Source organism: Palaemon carinicauda, chromosome 15 (assembly GCF_036898095.1).
Source record: "Palaemon carinicauda isolate YSFRI2023 chromosome 15, ASM3689809v2, whole genome shotgun sequence".
Lineage (NCBI taxonomy): Eukaryota > Metazoa > Arthropoda > Malacostraca > Decapoda > Palaemonidae > Palaemon > Palaemon carinicauda.
The window spans coordinates 27,675,414-27,694,627 of record NC_090739.1 but is presented as its reverse complement, the minus strand read 5'-3'; the positions used below and the strand labels follow the sequence as shown (position 1 = coordinate 27,694,627).

At 38.3% G+C, this 19,214-nt stretch overlaps 1 protein-coding gene across 2 annotated transcripts in view; it reads right to left on the bottom strand.

Annotated features, from left to right (window-relative positions):
- The window catches only part of LOC137654530 (SET and MYND domain-containing protein 4-like), an 87,130-nt gene that overhangs the window by 13,924 nt on the left and 53,992 nt on the right, over nucleotides 1-19,214 (bottom strand). For both annotated transcript variants that reach the window (XM_068388238.1, XM_068388239.1), the window contains exons 9-13: nucleotides 18,082-18,246; nucleotides 15,861-15,966; nucleotides 13,164-13,237; nucleotides 12,583-12,695; nucleotides 12,012-12,201 (exon numbers count right to left, since the gene is read on the bottom strand). In XM_068388238.1, coding sequence (XP_068244339.1) covers nucleotides 12,012-12,201; nucleotides 12,583-12,695; nucleotides 13,164-13,237; nucleotides 15,861-15,966; nucleotides 18,082-18,246 — 648 coding nt within the window. The remainder of the gene's footprint in view (nucleotides 1-12,011; nucleotides 12,202-12,582; nucleotides 12,696-13,163; nucleotides 13,238-15,860; nucleotides 15,967-18,081; nucleotides 18,247-19,214) is intronic.

Genomic DNA, 19,214 nt, shown 5'->3' with positions numbered 1-19,214 from the left:
GACCAATAGTACTATAGTTATAGGTATTCTCCCAAGACTCAATGTCAAGTCACTTCATCCTCAGTATGGCCATAGAGATAAATGAACGGCTTAAGGCCACATGCCAGAGAAAGAAAGTTAAATTTATAGATATGTGGGACACTTCCTACGGCAAGAGAAAATTATACAAAAGAGACGGAATACACTTTAGAGAAGAAGGCAAGAACAAACTAGACCCTTAGAAAATCCTCCAAAACCACTGGAGGAAATTTGGCTGAAAACGTGGATAATACAGATAAAAGTAAAACTAAAACACTAGTAAATTAGGGAACTAGCAAAGCCACAGAGGAAGAGAAAAAAGATAGAAAATTTCCTCAGAGTGGCACAATTCAATGCTCAGTCAGATAAACAAAATGGAAAACTTTAGGATGATGATAGCTAATGAGGAACTATATGTCATAGGCCTTACCGAGACCTGGATTCAAGAGAAAACAAAGGATTTTATTGGAGATTACAAAATCCTAGGTTTCAAGCTTTTCAAGAAGGATCGCCTTACCAAAAAAAGGTGAAGGGGTAATGCTCTATGTTAAAAATCACTTAAACCCCATAGAAATTAAATTAGAAACCGAATGTGAAGTGACAGGTGCAAATATCAACATCATAGGAAAAAACATGCCCATACTAGTAATATACAGACCAGCACATCCAACACAAGAACAGGATGAAGAGCTGTATAGAAAACTTGGACAAGAAGTTAACAATAAGTTAGCTGTCCTAATAGGAGACTTCAATGCAGCAGTTAACTGGGACACTATGAATTCTACATCAAACACAGAGGGACATAGGCTACTAGAATTTGTCAACAATGAATTCCTCCATCCGTGGGTTGATAAATCAACCAGGGGGAACAACATACAGTACTAGATATTGTGCTAACAGAAGAAAATTTAGTATCCAGTGTTTCAGTAGGCAAAAATATTGACAAAAGTGACCACAAAATAGTTAGGTTTCAGGTAAATATTCCTCATCTAGAAGAGAGGAAAATTATTAAACAGTTTGACTACAGATGTAGTAACTGGATAAAACTGAAGGAATACGCCAAAAATTTAGAATACGACAAAACAGGGAACATGGATACACAATGGGACTCCTTTGTAGAAATATATAAAGAAAAAAGGGCCAAATGTAAACTGCATAGAAAAATTTTACCAAATGAAACTCCACAACCTAAGTGGTTCAACAGAGAAATAGCCAATGCAATAAGAAAGAGACAGCAAACATAAATCAATGGGTCCACAGCCTTCAATTCATGAAATTTATGAGCACCACAGTTAGGCCAAAAAGTAGATAAACTAGTTAGAAAGGCCAAGATCAGTGGAGGGAAAGGTAGCTTCTGCTGGTAAAAATACCCAAATGAATTTTTTGCATATGTAAACAGTAAAAAAAAACAATTAAAAACATTAGCCCATTAAGAGACTCGGAGGGTAATCTTATAAGAAATGATTTGGAAAAAGCCGAAATGATGAATGCATATTTTACAATTGTATTCACTAGGGAAGAATCAACGACCCACTTCGAACCAGTTACCAAATATGAAGGCCCACAACCATTAAATAAAATCACTTTTACAATGGATGATGTCACAAAGAATATTAAAGGACTCAGTAAGTCTAAGGCACCAGGTCTAGATGATATTCATCCAAGAGAGATTATAGAACTAGATGAAAAGATAACCCCACACTTTAGCAAAATGTTCCAAAAGACAACCAATGAAAGAAAGGCATCACAAGGATGGAAACTAGGCAATGTTCATCCAATCTACAAGAAGGGACCAAAAGAAGAATCTGGCAACTACAGACCTGTGTTGAACTTTAGTGCCTTGCAAAATTTTTGAATCGATTATAGTAGATTCAATAGTAGAACATATAAAGAACAAACTTCTGATAGATAGCCAACATGGTTTTAGACAAAAGAGATCATGTGTGACAAATCTTTTGTAATTTTTTCACAATATGATTAGCATTTATGACAAAATTCAGGGCAATAGACATCAAATACCTAGATTTTCAAAAGGCTTTTAACAAAGTTCCTCATAAAAAATTAATGGTCAAAATTAGAGCAATAGGCATCATTGACGAGCCACCTGAATGGATTGAAGATTGGCTAACAAACAGAAAACAGAGCTGTAATCAATGGAGAAGCTTCAGCGTGGGCATCCAAAATCCTTGTAATTCCCTGTAACTCACTCAAACTCCTTGTAACTCACACTCTCTCCTTGTAACTTGCATAAACTCCTTATAACAAACAAACACAAACACACACACACTGTCTCTCCAAGAAGGAAGCCAAAGAAGAACCTGACAAGGTAGTAGGTTGGCCAGGGCACCAGCCACCCATTGAGATACTACTGCTACAGAGTTATGGGGTCCTTTGACTGGCCAGACAGTAATTCATTGGATCCTTCTCTCTGGTTATGGTTCACTTTCCCTTTGCCTACACATACACTGAATAGTCTGGCCTGTTCTTTACAGATTCTCCTCTGTCCTAATACACCTGACTACTTTCCTCTTGGTAAGGGTAGAAGAGACTCTTTAGCTATAGTAAGCAGCTCTTCTAGGAAAAGGACAATCCAAAACTAATCCATTGTTCTCTAGTCTTGTGTAGTGCCATAGCCTCTGTACCATGGTCTTCCACTGTCTTGGGTTAGAGTTCTCTTGCTTGAGGGTACACTTGGGCATACTATTCTATCTAATTTCTCTTCCACTTGTTTTGTTAAAGTTTTTATAGTTTATATAGGAAATACCTATTTTAATGTTGTTACTGTTCTCAAAATATTTCATTTTTCCTTGTTTCCTTTCCTCACTGGGCTATTTTCCCTGTTGGGGCCCCTGGGCTTATAGCATCCTGTTTTTCCAGCTAGGGTTGTAGCTTAGCAAGTAACAATAACAATAATACAGACCTGTATGTCTAACTTCAGTGCCTTGCAAAATTTCTGAATCAATTATAGTAGAATACATATAGAAAAACAATCTTCTGATAGACAGCCAACATGGATTTAGACAAAATAGATCATGTGACAGATCTTTCATAATTTTTCTACCACATGTTTATCATTTATGATAGAAGCAGGGCAATAGACATCATATACCTAGACTTTCAAAAGGCTTCTGAAAGTTCCTTATATAAAATTATTGGTAAAAAATTAAAGGACTAGGCATTACTGACAAGCCAGCTGAATGGATCAAAGATTGGCTAACAAACAGAAAACAGAGAGTTGTAATCAATGGAGAAGCTTCAGAGTGGGCAGCTGTTACAAGCGGAGCACCTCAGGGATCTGTCCTTGGACCACTGCTATTTTTTATCTACATTAACGACATAGATTTAGGGTTAACTAGTAGAATAGCCAAATTTGCCGATGTTACTAAACTAGGCATAAATGCTGCCAAATCAGAAAACGTAGAAGCCTTAACCCTTTTACCCCCAGGCTATTTGGAAATTTCCAACCCTTAACCCCCAGGGGGTTATTTTTTTCCCAGCACATTTTGCAGTATATTTTTTTTAAATTGCTCTAACAGCCTTAATTTTTGTCATAGAGAGGTCAGGTTGGTCTCATTCTCTTGGAAAATGTCTGAATTTTCTCAAAAAAATTATAAAAAATATGAAAAAAAAATTTGTTATAGCATTTTTTTTGCGAGGACGTACCGGTACGTCCATGGGGGTAAAGGGATAGCTTTTGTGAAACGTACCAGTACGTCCTTTGGGGGGTAAAAGGGTTAAGAGAGGATCTAATGAAGCTAGGAGAATGGTCCAGAAAATAGCAAATGCCTTTCAACTAAGGAAAATGTCAAGTCATGCACATAGGTTATAATAACCTACAATCAGATTACTCACTGCTAGGTAACGAAATAGAAAGTGTAGACCAAGAGGAAGATCTCAGTATTATTATTAGCAAAAATTTGAAGTCCACCAAAAATCATTATCGTAGAAAAGAAAGCACAAAACTAATAGGTCACATACAGAGACAATTCAAATACATAAACAAAGACACTGTACTACAGCTGTAAACATCACTAGTAAGACCCCATATAGAATATGGAGTCCAATTCTGGGCTCCAAGTGTTCAGAATGATATAGATAGACTGGAAGCAGTGCAAGATAGGGCCACCAAACTAGTTCCAACACTAAGGTAATTTGGACATAAATGAAGAATGGAACGTTTGAACATATTTGATCAACAAACTCAACTACTAAGGGGATGAGACAACACAGGTGTGTGCGAGCAGGGTAGCCAGCTAACCCCCCCCCCTCCCCCGGGGGGCTAACGGGGGGTGGGGGTGTGGGGGGGGGCAGTTATACCTCGCTAAAAGTCTTATGGCTAGTCTTCCAGCTTAGCTGAAAGTATAATCCCTGTAAATAGCAAAAGGGTTTGCATCTAGTGTCATAACAAATTAAGATTGTTATTTTATATGGTTTACCCAGGATGTTAAGAATTAATGGATATATGATAAAAATGTTATTTTCCTTAGTAAAATAAATTTTTGAATATACTTACCCGATGATCATATAGCTGCATCCCTGCTGCCCGACAGAAAAAATCTACGGGCGGAATACGCCAGCGATCGCTATACAGGTGGGGGTGTACATCAACAGCGCCATCTGTCAAGTAGGTACTCAAGTACTCGATGTCAACATAGAACCAATTTTCTCCTCTGTCCCACTGGTTCTCTATTGGGGAGGAAGGGTGGGTCCTTTAATTTATGATCATCGGGTAAGTATATTCAAAAATTTATTTTACTAAGGAAAATAACATTTTTCAATATCAAACTTACCCGATGATCATATAGCTGATTCACACCAGGGGGGTGGGTAGAGACCAGCATTACAAGTTGACATTATGAGCTAAGTATTCCGTATTTCATTTTAGCAGTTATTCAAAATAACAAGCATAAAATAAATAAGTACCTGGTAAGGAAGACGACTTGAACAATTACTCTGCCTTTTTGAGTACGTCTTCCTTACTGAGCCTCGCGATCCTCATAGGATGCTGAGCGACTCCTAGGAGCTGAAGTATGAAGGGTTGCAACCCATACTAAAGGTCCTCATCAAAACCTCTAATCTAGGCGCTTCTCAAGAAATGATTTTGACCACCCGCCAAATCAAGTAGGATGCGAAAGGCTTCTTAGCCTTCCGGACAACCCAAAAATATTTCAAGAGAAAGATTAAAAAGGTTCTGGAATTAGGGAATTGTAGTGGTGGAGCCCCCACCACTACTGCACTCGTTGCTACGAATGGTCCCAGAGTGTAGCAGTTCTCGTAAAGAGACTGGACATTCTTAAGATAAAAGACGCGAACACTGATTGCTTTTCCAATAGGTTGCGTCGAATATATTTTGCAGAGATCTATTAGTTTAAAGGCCACGGAAGTTGTGACAGCTCTAACTTCGTGTGTCCTTACCTTCAGCCAAGCTTGGTCTTCCTCATTCAGAAGGGAATGAGCTTCTCGTATTAACAGTCTGATAAAATAGGAAAAAGAATTCTCTGACATAGGCAAAGATGGATTCTTAACTGAACACCATAAAGCTTCAGACGGGCCTCGTAAAGGTTTTAAAATAGAACTTAAGAGCTCTTACAGGACATAATACTCTTTCTAGTTCATTTCCAACCATACGATAAGTTTGGAATATCGAACGATATTGGTCAAGGCCGAGAAGGCAGCTCGTGTTTAGCTAGAAAACCAAGATGTAGAACATGTAGCCGTTTCGGATGAGAATCCGATGTTCTTGCTGAAGGCATGAATCTCACTGACTCTTTTAGCTGTGGTTAAGCATATCAGGAAAAGTGTCTTAAAGGTGAGATCTTTCAGGGAGGCTGATTGAAGTGGTTCGAACCTGTCTGACATAAGGAATCTTAGAACCACGTCTAAATTCCAACCTGGTGTAACCAAACGACGCTCCTTCGTGGTCTCAAAAGACTTAAGGAGGTCCTGTAGATCTTTATTGTTGGAAAGATCTAAGCCTCTGTGACGGAAGACTGATGCCAACATGCTTCTGTAACCCTTGATAGTAGGAGCTGAAAGAGATCGCTCTTTCCTCAGATATAAGAGGAAGTCAGCTATTTGAGTTACAGAGGTACTGGTCGAGGATATGGATACTGACTTGCACCAGTTTCGGAAGATTTCCCACTTCGATTGGTAGACTCTAAGGGTGGATGTTCTCCTTGCTCTAGCAATCGCTCTGGTTGCCTCCTTCGAAAAACCTCTAGTTCTCGAGTGTCTTTCGATATTCTGAAGGCAGTCAGACGAAGAGCGTGGAGGCCTTGGAGTACCTTCTTTACGCGTGGCAGACGTAGCAGGTCCACCCTTAGGGGAAGTGTTCTGGGAACGTCTACTAGCCATCGAAGTACCTCGGTAAGTTATTCTCTCGCGGCCAGAGGGAAGCAACTAGCGTCAACTTTGTCCCTTCGTGAGAGGCGAACTTCTGCAGTACCTTGTTGACAATCTAGAACGGAGGGAATGCATATAGATCTAGATGAGACCAATCTAGTAGAAAGGCATCTATAAGAACTACTGCTGGGTCCGGGATAGGTGAGCAAAGTATTGAGAGCCTCTTGGACATCGAGGTTGCGAAGAGATCTATGGTTGGCTGGCCCCAGGTGACCCAAAGTCTCTTGCATACATCCTTGTGGAGGGTCCAATGTGTTGGAATTATTGTCCCTTCCTACTGAGACAATCTGCTAAGACATTCAAGTTGCCTTGGATGAAACTCGTTACTAGTGAAAAGTCTAGACCTGTTGAACAGGAGAGGAGGTCACTTGCGAACTCGTACCATGTCAGAGAGTAGGTCCCTCCTTGCTAGGAGATGTACATCAAAGCACGGAGTTGACCGTGTTCACCTCCACCACTTTGCCTTGAAGGAGAGACCTGAAGCTTTTCCAGGTCAGACGTATTGCCAGAAGCTTCTTGCAGTTGAAATGCATTGTCCTTTGACTCGAGTTCCAAATCCCGAGCATTCCCTACCGCCTAAGGACGCACCCCAGCCTACGTCCGATGCGTCTGAGAAGAGAACGTGGATGGGAGTCTGAACAGTCAGGGGAAGACCCTTTCAAAGGTTGATAAAGTCCTTTCATCAAGTCAGACCAGACTATCTTTCCGGAAACCGGGATCGAGACCGCTTCTAGCGTCTTGTCCTTTTCCAGTGAAGAGCTAGATGATACCGAAGAGGACGGAGGTGTAGTCTTCCAAGAGACACCAATTGAACCACGGATGACAGTGTCCTAACCAGACTCATCCACAGCCTGACAGGGCCGTGTTCCTTCTTCAGCATCTTCTGGATGGATAGCATGGCTGGGGGATGATCGTCTTGTTCAGCCATGTCCCCATCAGAGGGTTCCTCATCCGAAACTGATGAGGAAACGGCAACGGAGTGGGCAACGTCTGACTCGCTGAATCCGGTCGCACTGGTGGATGCGTGACGGAGCCGGACACAAGATCATGGTACTGCTGCACAGACTGTGAACTGTCAACCATGGGGACGCGAGGAAGTACAGCGACAACCCGAAACTGTCTAGACTGTCTGGGTTGTGCAGACAACCCCCTACCGGGTTGCTGAGGTTGCCGCACTGCGTCACAACAAGTCACCTCTGCTGGTTGTTGAACGTCTTCCTAGTGACACACTGAACGTCCACAACCACCTCCGAGAGTCGCTTAACGTCAACGTGCGACTGGCAACCCACACTGGGTCGCACCGGTGGAGGAACCATCTCAACTGGCGGACGTGAGTAGGATACCTCAGCGTCAACAGGGCGTACAACCAACCGGTAGGAAGGTTGTTGGCTAGAAGGTTCTTCTCCGTAAAAAATCCTCTAACAAGGACTAAGCTTGGACTGCATGTCTTGCAACAAAGCCCATTAGGGACTATGGGAGCAGGTGTGGCAACAGACGGGATTAGCGACTGAAGCGGAACCATTTACCATCCCTGGAAGCATGTTATGCTTTAATTAAAGTCCATAGGAGGCTAAGCAGCTTAAGGCTCCTCTCCAAATGACAGAGTCCTCAAGGGAATATCAGAAGGAGGGAGAACAGCACTTTCTCATCTACAGGAACCATGTCCGAGAAAAGCTAGGTTATCTCAGTGAGGGAATCACTGGTGCATAAGCAGCAGACCAGAAGGCAACGTTATGTAACTGCTTGACAGTCTGTGAACTGTCAAAAACTGAACTGTCAACCACAACAGGAGCGTGAGGACATACAGCACTGGTGCATAGTAGCAGACCAGAAGGCAACGTCATGTAACTGCTTGACAGTCTGTGATCTGGCAACAACCAAAGCTGTGTGGGGAAGCCTCAACTCCTGACTGACTAGTCTGCTGCGGGCGAGTGGCGGTAACCACAGTGGGTTGCGGAGGCTGACACACCGTGTCAAAACACGGCAGCTTGTGGTAGCTCACGCACGGCAACGGAGTGCTCCGTGTGTCTGTGGGAGTCAGCATGCGTCTGGCAGGGTCGACTGCGCATGGGTGGAGGAGCTCTCACAACAAGAGTGTGGGAGCAGGCAGCCATGCTGGGCGCACAACCGTGGCAGGCTGTAGGCCAACGGGTGCATCGTCAACCTTCTCCGCAGTCGGAGTGTGGGAGCTGGCAACAACAAAAGCGGAGTGCTGGAGCGTGGGAGGGACTGCCGTGGGTTGCGGAGCATGCCGCATTGCGTCAAAACACGGCAGCTTTACAGCACCTTCCCACTGCTGATGCGGTAGCTCACGCATGTCAACGGAGGGTGCAGCATGAACATGCGTCTGGCAGGGTCGACTGCGCATCGGTGGTGGAGCTCTCACAGGTGGAGTGTGGGAGCAGAGCTGAGATAGCATAGTCTGCAGCATGGACCACTAGGGTCTATAAAAGACGGCAACAAACGGAGCTACTGTCCGTTGTGACTGAGGGTCTAAAACAGCTGGTGCGGCCACAGACGGAGTTACTGCCTGTTGCGGTACCACCTTGCCTCTCTTGGGAGGTGTGCAGTCGTCGGATGACTGCAGCGAGTCCGAACTGACCCAGTGGCTACACCTAGGCCGTTGGACTTGCGCGGAAGGGACCGACTTGCACTTAAAAAGCTGCAAGATTTGGTCCATGGTTTCTGCGAGAAACCTCTTCCGCAGACGAGGAATAAATGGGCTCTCTCGTCTTTGTGTGGGTGGGGCGATCACGTCGGCAACGTGTGTAGATACACCCGAAACCACCGAGGGAAACGTCTGTTCGTCGATCAAGGCCTGTGGAACCCATAAGTCGTTCGACATTACTTCTCCCCTGGGCTTGGGAGCTTGTAAGAGGTCCCGGACTAGGTGAACAACTGGCACGAACAGACGAACCCTCGAACGCAACACTGTAACACTTTGCGCATATCACTTTATCACTTTTGATTTTCTGTTTGCACTATTTCACTGAAATCGAAACTTTAACTGATTTCTACCTGAAACACGCAATCCTATCCTTCATTAAAAGGTAGTAATTGCGAAAACAGTTTACAATGCAACAGAAAAACATAATTAAAGATAAAGAATTCAGTGGCTGGAAAAGAGACTAAACACTAGATCAAATAAACTACGTTTAAAATCTCTCACCGCATAAAGCCTAGGAACAAGAATAAAACTCAAGAAACGTTTTACCTTCTTCCCCTACAGCGACTAGGGAGAAGAGTAAAAAACGAGAACAACGTTACCCGCTTGAACGAAACGTTTATTCTCCTCTCTCTCCCTCCGTCTCTATCTCTCTCTCTCTTCTCTCTCGACTTAGAACCTGAGAGAAGAGCCCAATTATATATCGTTAAAACATATTATTTGCTAAAGGAAAAAAACTGAAAGGTTTCCCAAATAAAAAGTTCCTTTATTAGAATTTAAACCATTTAAGCTAAGAAAGAATGAACGAAACGCTAGAATCGGTTTACTCTTACTGCAACGTGAAACCGTGAAATACTCTCTCTCTATCGTAACGATAGAGCGCATGTTGAACGTTCTGAACGTCAACAACTGCGGAGACTAAACTAAACGTTAGTTCATCTTTGAAAACAGTACGAGACTATCAAAGAAATTCTTTCAAAAACATTAAAATTAAAAAGTATAAATTCTTAAAAGGTAAATACGAAATGACGGGCTCAATGTTAATTAACTTCGGTTCCAAGTAAGGACCACCTACTATTAGGAAAGGTCGCATATAAACAAACATAAAAATTAATTTTTATAAGTTTATAATAATTGGAAAGTTAATCGAAGAGGCCTATAAAGGCGGAGAGATATAAAATAAATAGATCTATAACTTGTTAAGCAAAATTACCAAAAACCTAAACACACTTCCGTCTAAGGGAAGGGTCGGCCATTTAAAAGTGAATGAGAGTCCATACTCTCTTCGTCACCAACACTTCCGTCTAAGGGAAGGGTCGGCCATAATTAAATCTATCCAAAACGAGTTCAAGTTTTGAAATGAAGATAAAACCCCTGCATAGCGAAAGCTCAAAACTGGAATAGTGTACTTCACCAATTCGTTGTGAAAACAAATCCAGTTAGGGACGGCGTATTTAGTAGGTCTTGCCTGGGGCACGACAGAGGGAAAATTGGTTCTATGTTGACATCGAGTACTTGAGTACCTACTTGACAGATGGCGCTGTTGATGTACACCCCCACCTGTATAGCGATCGCTGGCGTATTCCGCCCGTAGATTTTTTCTGTCGGGCAGCAGGGATGCAGCTATATGATCATCGGGTAAGTTTGATATTGAAAATTGTGGAATTTGGGCCATATACCTCAGCACTGGGGAAAGCATTCAATATTTAGGTGCAAAAGGGAAAGCCCTGCAGTTGAATTATGACATAATGGTGATAAGGTAAGAAGATAAAAGGTAGCAGAAAGCAAAAGTTGAAAAACATACTGCCGAGGGAAAAGGGATGCTGCAAAAAATCTACAGTGCACCACATGAGGTGCACTCATGGCATACAATTTCTCCCCCTTCTGTTAAGAAGAAAATTAATTCTCGAATGTAGAAGTTGTTGCTAAATTCCAAAGGTCTAGTTTATTATGATAAAAATAAACCTTTGTTCATACAATTCTTGCTGTTCTTTTACAGGACAGTAAGTTTATAGTAGAGAGAGGATATTCACTGAAATGATATATGTATATATTTAAAAAGGGATGTTCACAGTTGTTTTTGCTAACAACTAAATTTCACAAATATACATTTAAAAGATTGACGATAGTAATGTGATAATAAAATATCAAAATACATTAAAAGGAAAACATTAGATTACAGAGAAAATTGTTCAACACTTATTGGTTTAAAAATCCTGGAAATTAAATGTAGGTTGATGAATTAGTCTAGAAATTATCAATTGGAAGGCATAGATGTTTCAACTTCTTTGTTTCTGGACCTGTTAGGGATCATGATAAACTTTATGAAAATGGGTCCCCAAGACTGAACAGATTTCCATCTCTTTTCACTGCCAAAAGATCATTCCAAAGGAACAAAAAAGTCAAATGAAGCTGAAAGTACGGCTTATATTTATACAGCCCAATCTTAACCAGGTATTTGCTTTTCTAATCATTTCCTTCCTGAGATGATGTCGAGTTTAAGTAATTGGCAGTAGTAGTTTAATGTACCTGAATTTTCTTCTCTTTTCTGTTTGAGGAAGTCTTGACCTTTATATCAATCTTTGGGACTTCACTGATGGGGGGGGGGGGGGGGGAAAGAGGCACAAACTTTGATTAGTCAGAACACACCAGACATGGATTTAGTCTCTGGCCATCCTTCAAATATATTTACACATAAGCATTAACTTCTTGGTAAATCCTAAAGACTGTGAGCCCTCACTGTGTGTGATTATTTAACTGAATTCTGCCAAAAATGGCAAAGTTCATCTTCTTAAGATGTGTTCCTGCCGATATTCTTTTTCTATTTTAAATAAACCCTTTAAAAATGATTTTTAAACATGGAGTCAATATGAATAATATGTCCAGCAAATAAAACTAATACATAAGAATATCATCCTCAACTCACCATCCTCATGTAAGGCACTGACTTTAGTACAAATCTGCACAAGTTCGTGAGAAGGTTTTTCCATCTTGTGACACTCTAGACAAGCCATAAGGCCCTGGTTACTTGAGGAATCGTCTGTGGTTCTCTTTCCATTGACAGTCCAAGTTGATATGCCTTTGCAAGTTTCGCAGTGGAATCCGCTCCATGCAGCCTGGAATGCATCGAAATTGAATGATAATGAATTTGAAAAAGTAAAATAAACATTGCCTTATTACAGTTTATTGGGGCAAAACTCTACAATGGTTCTTCGAATTATTATCATTGTCTAGACTGGTCATCCAAATTACGTTTGCTATTCTCGAAACTATAATTTCAGTATTCAATTTTTCTCTAAACAATTATTTGTGTAAAATACCACACAAAGACCAAGTGAATTAACAATATGGATAATTAGAAAATCAAAGTCTACAATGAATACAGTTTGTGTATAGGAAATAAATAAAAACAAAATCAAAACTATATTTTCATTAAGGAGTTGAAAAATTCACTATAATTAAGAAAAATAAAACACATTGAGAGCATGTTCACGTACCTCTCTTAGTCTGTACTGCGGCTGAGAACACGGACCACAAAGGCAGAGGAAGAAATACTGATGCTTCAGAATTTCCTGTCTTTCTTTATAGGTTTGTCTGCAATAATGGGGACCTGGGGAAAACCAAACATACTTCATTCTCGACAAATTGATATCATAATGAACCTTTAACACTTCCTAGTTGTTTACTAAATCATTTACTACTCTGAAATCTTACAACATTTGAAGTTAGAAAAAAAAATAATATACTGAATATACGGCAGAAAATATCATATCTACCATTGATACTCTACAGTATTTAATTCTGGTGAGAAGTAAGTTAACTTCTTTGATTGCCTGGCCTTTTTGACCAGATTGGCTACTACGATATTCTTAAACAAAAAAAAGCTCCCTCTCAGACATGAAGCACAGTTATCACAATATAAAGGAAGAAGGCATAAGAGAAGTAAAAACAAAGCTAATTACTCCTGGTTAATATCATATGATACAGTGATGTATCACATAGCATCTTAATGTTAGCCAATTCTTCATTTACAGTAACCATATTCATAATTTCCAAACTGGATTGAACATAGACTTACCATAGCAATTATAAACTTGTTCTCCTTGTTTAACATCCTGAATGGTTCTTACCACCAGCCATTCATTAATGAAGCTAGGGGAGAAAAGAGGAAATCTGGGTCACAGAATCGCTAACGACTAAACACAGGCACTGGAAATAAATAACTGAAAATTAGTCAAAATATTGTTCATTTAAACATTTAAAAATAAAAAAATATTAACCAATAAAACATATATAATGAATTTGATCTCTTAAAACTTTAAACGCTTTACATACTGAACAAGTCGAATCTAAATCAAATATTATAAATTTCCTCTATAACAGCCTCTTACTCTTAAAAGGGAGTTAATAGTGAAAAGTGTCTTTTATCAGAGTATGTAGATTGTATTGAAGGCTTTCTACAGTGTCCTCTGCTTTTTACTTTGTCATCTATTTGCCATATTCTCTTCCAACTTAGCTGTTAAACTTCTCAGACTTCACCTGGCTCAAATATTCAGTTATCAATATTTGGATGAGCAAAAAAGATGATGAAAGTGTTACTTGATCTAAGAAAACTATTTTTTTTATCAACAATAAATAAACTTTTCCAGATAACTATTCATACTTTTACACCAACTTTTCACTTAACATGTTAAGTGTGAAATGAGTTACTTACTTTCTTTTCTCTCCTGTGGTCTTTCTACCTAAATTTCTATCATATCTAAGTCTTCAACTTCCCTCTTTTTTATAGTTTTCCTGACCTTCCTATATAGTAGGCCTTTATCCAGCACTTCGATATTTACTATTCTGACTATCCCCTTATCAAATGTCCATACCATTTCTATCTTCTCGGCCTATTACCCAGGCTGTAGACAACATTTCTCTACTGCATCATCTGCGATATGATCTTCTGACCAGACTCTAGCTATGAATATTTACGTTCTAGACACAATTGCTAAAATCTCTATATTCTTTGTCAGTACAGTACTTGGGTTTCTGTTACATAGAAAAATAAGTCTTAGGTATTGATTATGCCTTTGTTATCTCTATCAAACCTTTTTTGTCACTGCCCTCTTAACTTCCGATTTCAGCTCAAAAAGTCTAAAGAGTATTAGAAATGCACTAATACTTATAAGACTAGCCCATCAATCATAACATGTTTCTCCTCTTTGCACTATTAATATACATTCCACACAGAAATATCCTAATTAAATGTATATTTTTTAATCCTGAGTATATCTTGTGATACCATCTGTTACATTTAGAAGACAGTAATGAATTTACACACAAATCTTTCCCTCAAGAACCTTATGTCCACTTCACTCTCAGTACTTCTTCCTTTGTTACATAGACTTATCATAGCAATCGGCCTTAAATGAATAACAAGGCTCCCTTCTGATTGCATTAGAAACAGTGAATAATAAGTACTGTGAATTATATCAAAGTAATTGTCTAAATCATGTTGGTGGATTTTGATTTCCACAATAACTTTTCACTTTGGTAATTTTGTATACTGTATTCTTTCAATTGTGTTGCTAATGATGCTTAAAATTTTTTAGACTAATTGACCATAAAGAATTCAGACAATTAATATAGTGAAGCCCTACAATACAAGTTTCATACATCTTGAGTACTTTCAGTATCTTTCAGAAGTTGAATTCAAAATAAATTCACAATTACATAGGAACCACCAAATGGCATTAGATCTAGAAAAATATATACTGTATTTAAAAATAATGAAAAATTAGGATCTGCTGCTGCAATCTGAGAAAGAATATTTCATGAAACACTAATTTTACCATTATTTTTTCCTTCATCAAAGGGTACACTGTATTAATCAACAGGCTTATGAATCTTTATAAGATCAGATCTTTAAATGTTAATGACAATTTTTAATGTCTTATTTAAAGAATGCTTAAAATTGTCAAAAAATCAATGTGACATTAGATACTACGATGGCAAATGAAATCGATACACTGTAATAGACTTTCAGAACCTCCTGGACTGAGATAATGTGTTGTTGTTACTACACTAGTGCAATTGCATAACGGTATCAATTCCATCAAGTTATTATAACAATTTCTTAAGTACCCATCTTTTCTTTTTCAAAACTATATTTGAATAAATAAATGTATTAATTTTAGCCATAAGACCCCGAATTGGGGACCAGGAGGCAATTCGGTCTTAGTAAGACTTTTTTTCATAAAGTTACAACTTGATGTTTAGTGTAAATGCATTTCTAAGAAATTAAATTCTCAGTTCAGACAACCTTAATCTATATTTCTAGAACTGCCATTTACACAGCATTGCTTTTTTTTCAAAGTATTTATCTAAAAATTTATACTTACAGAGCTCCCCTTTATAGAGCAATGTTTTCATTACAGTATTAATTTCCAGAGTGTTTTACAGTCATCTTTTAGTACAATCATATAATAATTTTTAGTGTTCATGCTTCCAAAATAAATCAAGAAAAAAAAAAAAAATCCTTTTTAAGGATTTTATATAATAATGGAAGTTGAAAAACAATATAGCGTCTCACATTCTAAAGGTTAAAACTTTCCTTGATGAATATGGTTCTTCCTAATTTGCACTCAATATTCTGACACAAAAGAGGCTACAGAAGTATATTGGAAAAGAATCATCTACATTATAATTTACCTGCCCTAACAAGTACTCTGTTAAATCAATAATGAATTAATTTGGTAAACATAACAGGAACAAAGTTATAATTGCATACCTGTTAATAATGGTGGGTTGACACGAGTGATTCATCAAGCTAGCTGTTGGGTAGATGGCTGAAGCTATTCTCTTTTGTGCTACTGTTTCAAAATGTGAAGATTCATCTGAAATTTAATAAAGGTTTCAGGAATAAAAACAAACAGTTAACATGACGAGCAACTCATAATTTAGTGATAGTACAAGATAAAAGATTACAGAAGAGATAAGAATGGCACAACTTTGGCAAAATATAGACACTCTCACTGAACTGTAAAATCTGTTGGAAATTTATACATTCCTATAAGTATGGTACAGTAATACCTCTTAAATTTACCTTTTCCTTGATTGTACATACTGTACTTTACATTTAATCATGTCTCGTTAGCAGAGGCAATGATAAGACAGTTAAGTTATTATCAGTTCTAGACCACAATCAGAATGAGACCTATGACTTGAAGAGAGAGAGAGAGAGAGAGAGAGAGAGAGAGAGAGAGAGAGAGAGAGAGAGAGAGAGAGAGAGAGAGAGAGAGAGAGAGATATCCTCTACTTCTCTTTTTAGTAAACAGTACTATCACAGACTATGTTTAACAAATGTTAGCTGTTGATACTAGATGATACATTTTCAAATCAAATACTTCAAAATAGGAATTTAATACTTTCATATGTGAAATAAAGGTCCGAATTTGCTAATCATTTGTTAACCCTTTTAATTTGCAATTCAATCTTATTGCAGATCAAGTTTTGGTATTGTTGCAAAACAGTAATAAAATATACCTAACTACCACCACTTGAGCACAGTACTCTGATTCCTAACATGACAGTCCCAATATGCTAATACTGTATCGCTAACGAATGCCATTTGGAAAATTGTTCCATTTAAGATAATGAAATGCACTAAATAATTTTCCCATTAACATTGTTTGCTTACAAAGGAAATTAACCATCTACTTTAGTTCCTCACAAAATATTTATTCAATCTCAAGGCATAAACCTTTATCAGCTGTTCCTACTGTCTTTCAAGATTTTCGGTGATCAATCTTTTCACAAGAAGTGTTTTAATTCTTTCATTTTACCTTGTTTCAAGTATTGTTCTACTGTCTGGTCTTCAACTGCTGATTCTCATCTTAATTTGTTGGACAGGAACTTACGGTTTATTAAATTTCTTATTCCTGATCTAGATATTAACCTTTGGCACCGTCGTTCAATTACAGTAGTTCATTATGCATGTTGCATAAGATTTTTTATAATTCTGACCATCCTTAACATTCAGATCTTCCTGGACAGTTCCATCCTGTTCGTAATACTAGGTATGCTGTTAATTCTAATAGTCAGGCCTTCTCCATCATGAGGCTCAATACTACACAGTACTCAAGAAGTTTTATTCCAGCTGTGACCACGTTGTGGAATGATCTTCCTAATCGGGTAGTTGAATAAGTAGAACTTCAAAAGTTGAAACTCGCAGCAAATGTTTTTATGTTGAACAGGCTTGCATAAGTCCTTTTATAGTTTATAAATTAAGTATGTTGTAATGTTTTTAATGTTTTTCAAATATTTCATTTTAATTTTCATTACTTCTTATACCGTTTATTTCCTTGTTTCCTTTCCTCACTGGGCTATTTTTCCCTGTGGAGCCCTTGGGCTTATAGCATCTTACTTTTCCAACTAGGGTTGTAGCTTAGCTAGTAATAATAATAATAATAATAATAATAATCGAGTGAGTATCAGCACACTCCCTTGCAGACCTTCCTGAGTCAGCCTGTTCAGACACCTGATAAACTTAGGAAAAACTTGGTTTTACCAAAAATTAAAACTTTTGGGGGTGTGCAGAAGGTGAGGCATGTAAAATCTAAGGTCGGGCTACAGTTTCAGGGTAGTCTATGGTAGACTAGGCTAAGGCCTATTCCTTCAACTGCATTTTAGTGTTTTTCCACCCAACTGAACCTATTTGGAATGCTAGGAGAAAGAATACTCTACTTTAGTAAAAGATGTGCTGCACCTATATGCGATCAACTAACTTCCTTATCACTTCATTTAGTAATAACAAACTCACAATAATTCTATAAATCAATTTGCAACTATAACAGGACCTTCAATCATATCTCTTTTTCAGTGACTATAACAACTGTTTCCAAGCTATCTCCAGGAATCTTAGATACATAACTGATATTGCGCAACTTTATATCAGTGTTCGGTATAAGCAATAAAAACTAAGCAGACAACTGTTTACAAAGGCTACTTGCCTGGTCTTTCAGATACAACTTGGGTGATAGCATGTGCATTGGCCACCAGTTGAGCGATGTGCCTCATAACAGCAGTAGCAAGTTGAACGACAGTAATGTCTTGACCGTCATTCTTCTGTTTTGAGAAAAGTGTCTTATCTATAACAGCAGATGACAAAAGGAGAGCTGCCTGGAAGTGTAAAATTCAATTAGATATATTATTACCCATTTCATTTTAACAACTGACATTACCACTTGAAATGTTTTGAATTCTGTTATAAACATATACAATCCTGAAAGCATACAAGTTGAATTCATAGTTATTGCGTTTAATATCTTGCAAAGGTTCCTTTAACAATAACTTTTAAAAGTGAAGCATACATACAGTAATTTGATTTTGAGTAGCAGTTAATTTCATTAAATACTATTTGCACATTAAGTAAACAATTTAAAAGTTCATTTGAAAATATAGCTGGATAATTCAGGAAAATTATTAATTAAAGTTTTCATTGGCAACTGTTTTTATACATTGACGGTACATAATTTTACAATTGGGTAAACATCATTACAACTTGGATACCTTTCATCGTGGCATTTCAAACCCAGAGAAATTATACAATGGTAAAGAATTCCTTTAATAATAAAATACCTTAAAATACACACCATATAGAAAATTAATCAAATGAACAAACAGCCAATGGAAATGAAAGTAAATGGGGAAGATTATACTGTATACAATTTTGATAAACATGGCACAACAATAGCAAAAGATCACAAATTCTAGTAATTTATAATTTTCCTAACCATAAGAACCTGAGTCCGTTTAAATAGGAGTAAGTCGGCTTCCGCTGACCTGGCTGGGAGAAAAAAAATGCATCGTGTGTAGAAAAGTGGAGGAAGGAAGTGTAAGGAAGATGTGGGGGGGGGGGGGGGGGGGGAAATTCGGCTGTTCTCACACATGGCTCAAATTGCCATTCTGAAGGTCCCAGCCATATGAACAATTTAATATTAGAAAAAAAACAAGATAGTATATGAAAGTATTGGAAATGGGTAGTAAAACATTTGAATGGGTAAGTTGCCATTTGCCTTGATCTTAATGGAATTATTACTGCTGTGTTTCAAAAGCATATGATAAGAGTTGATAGGGAAGCAAT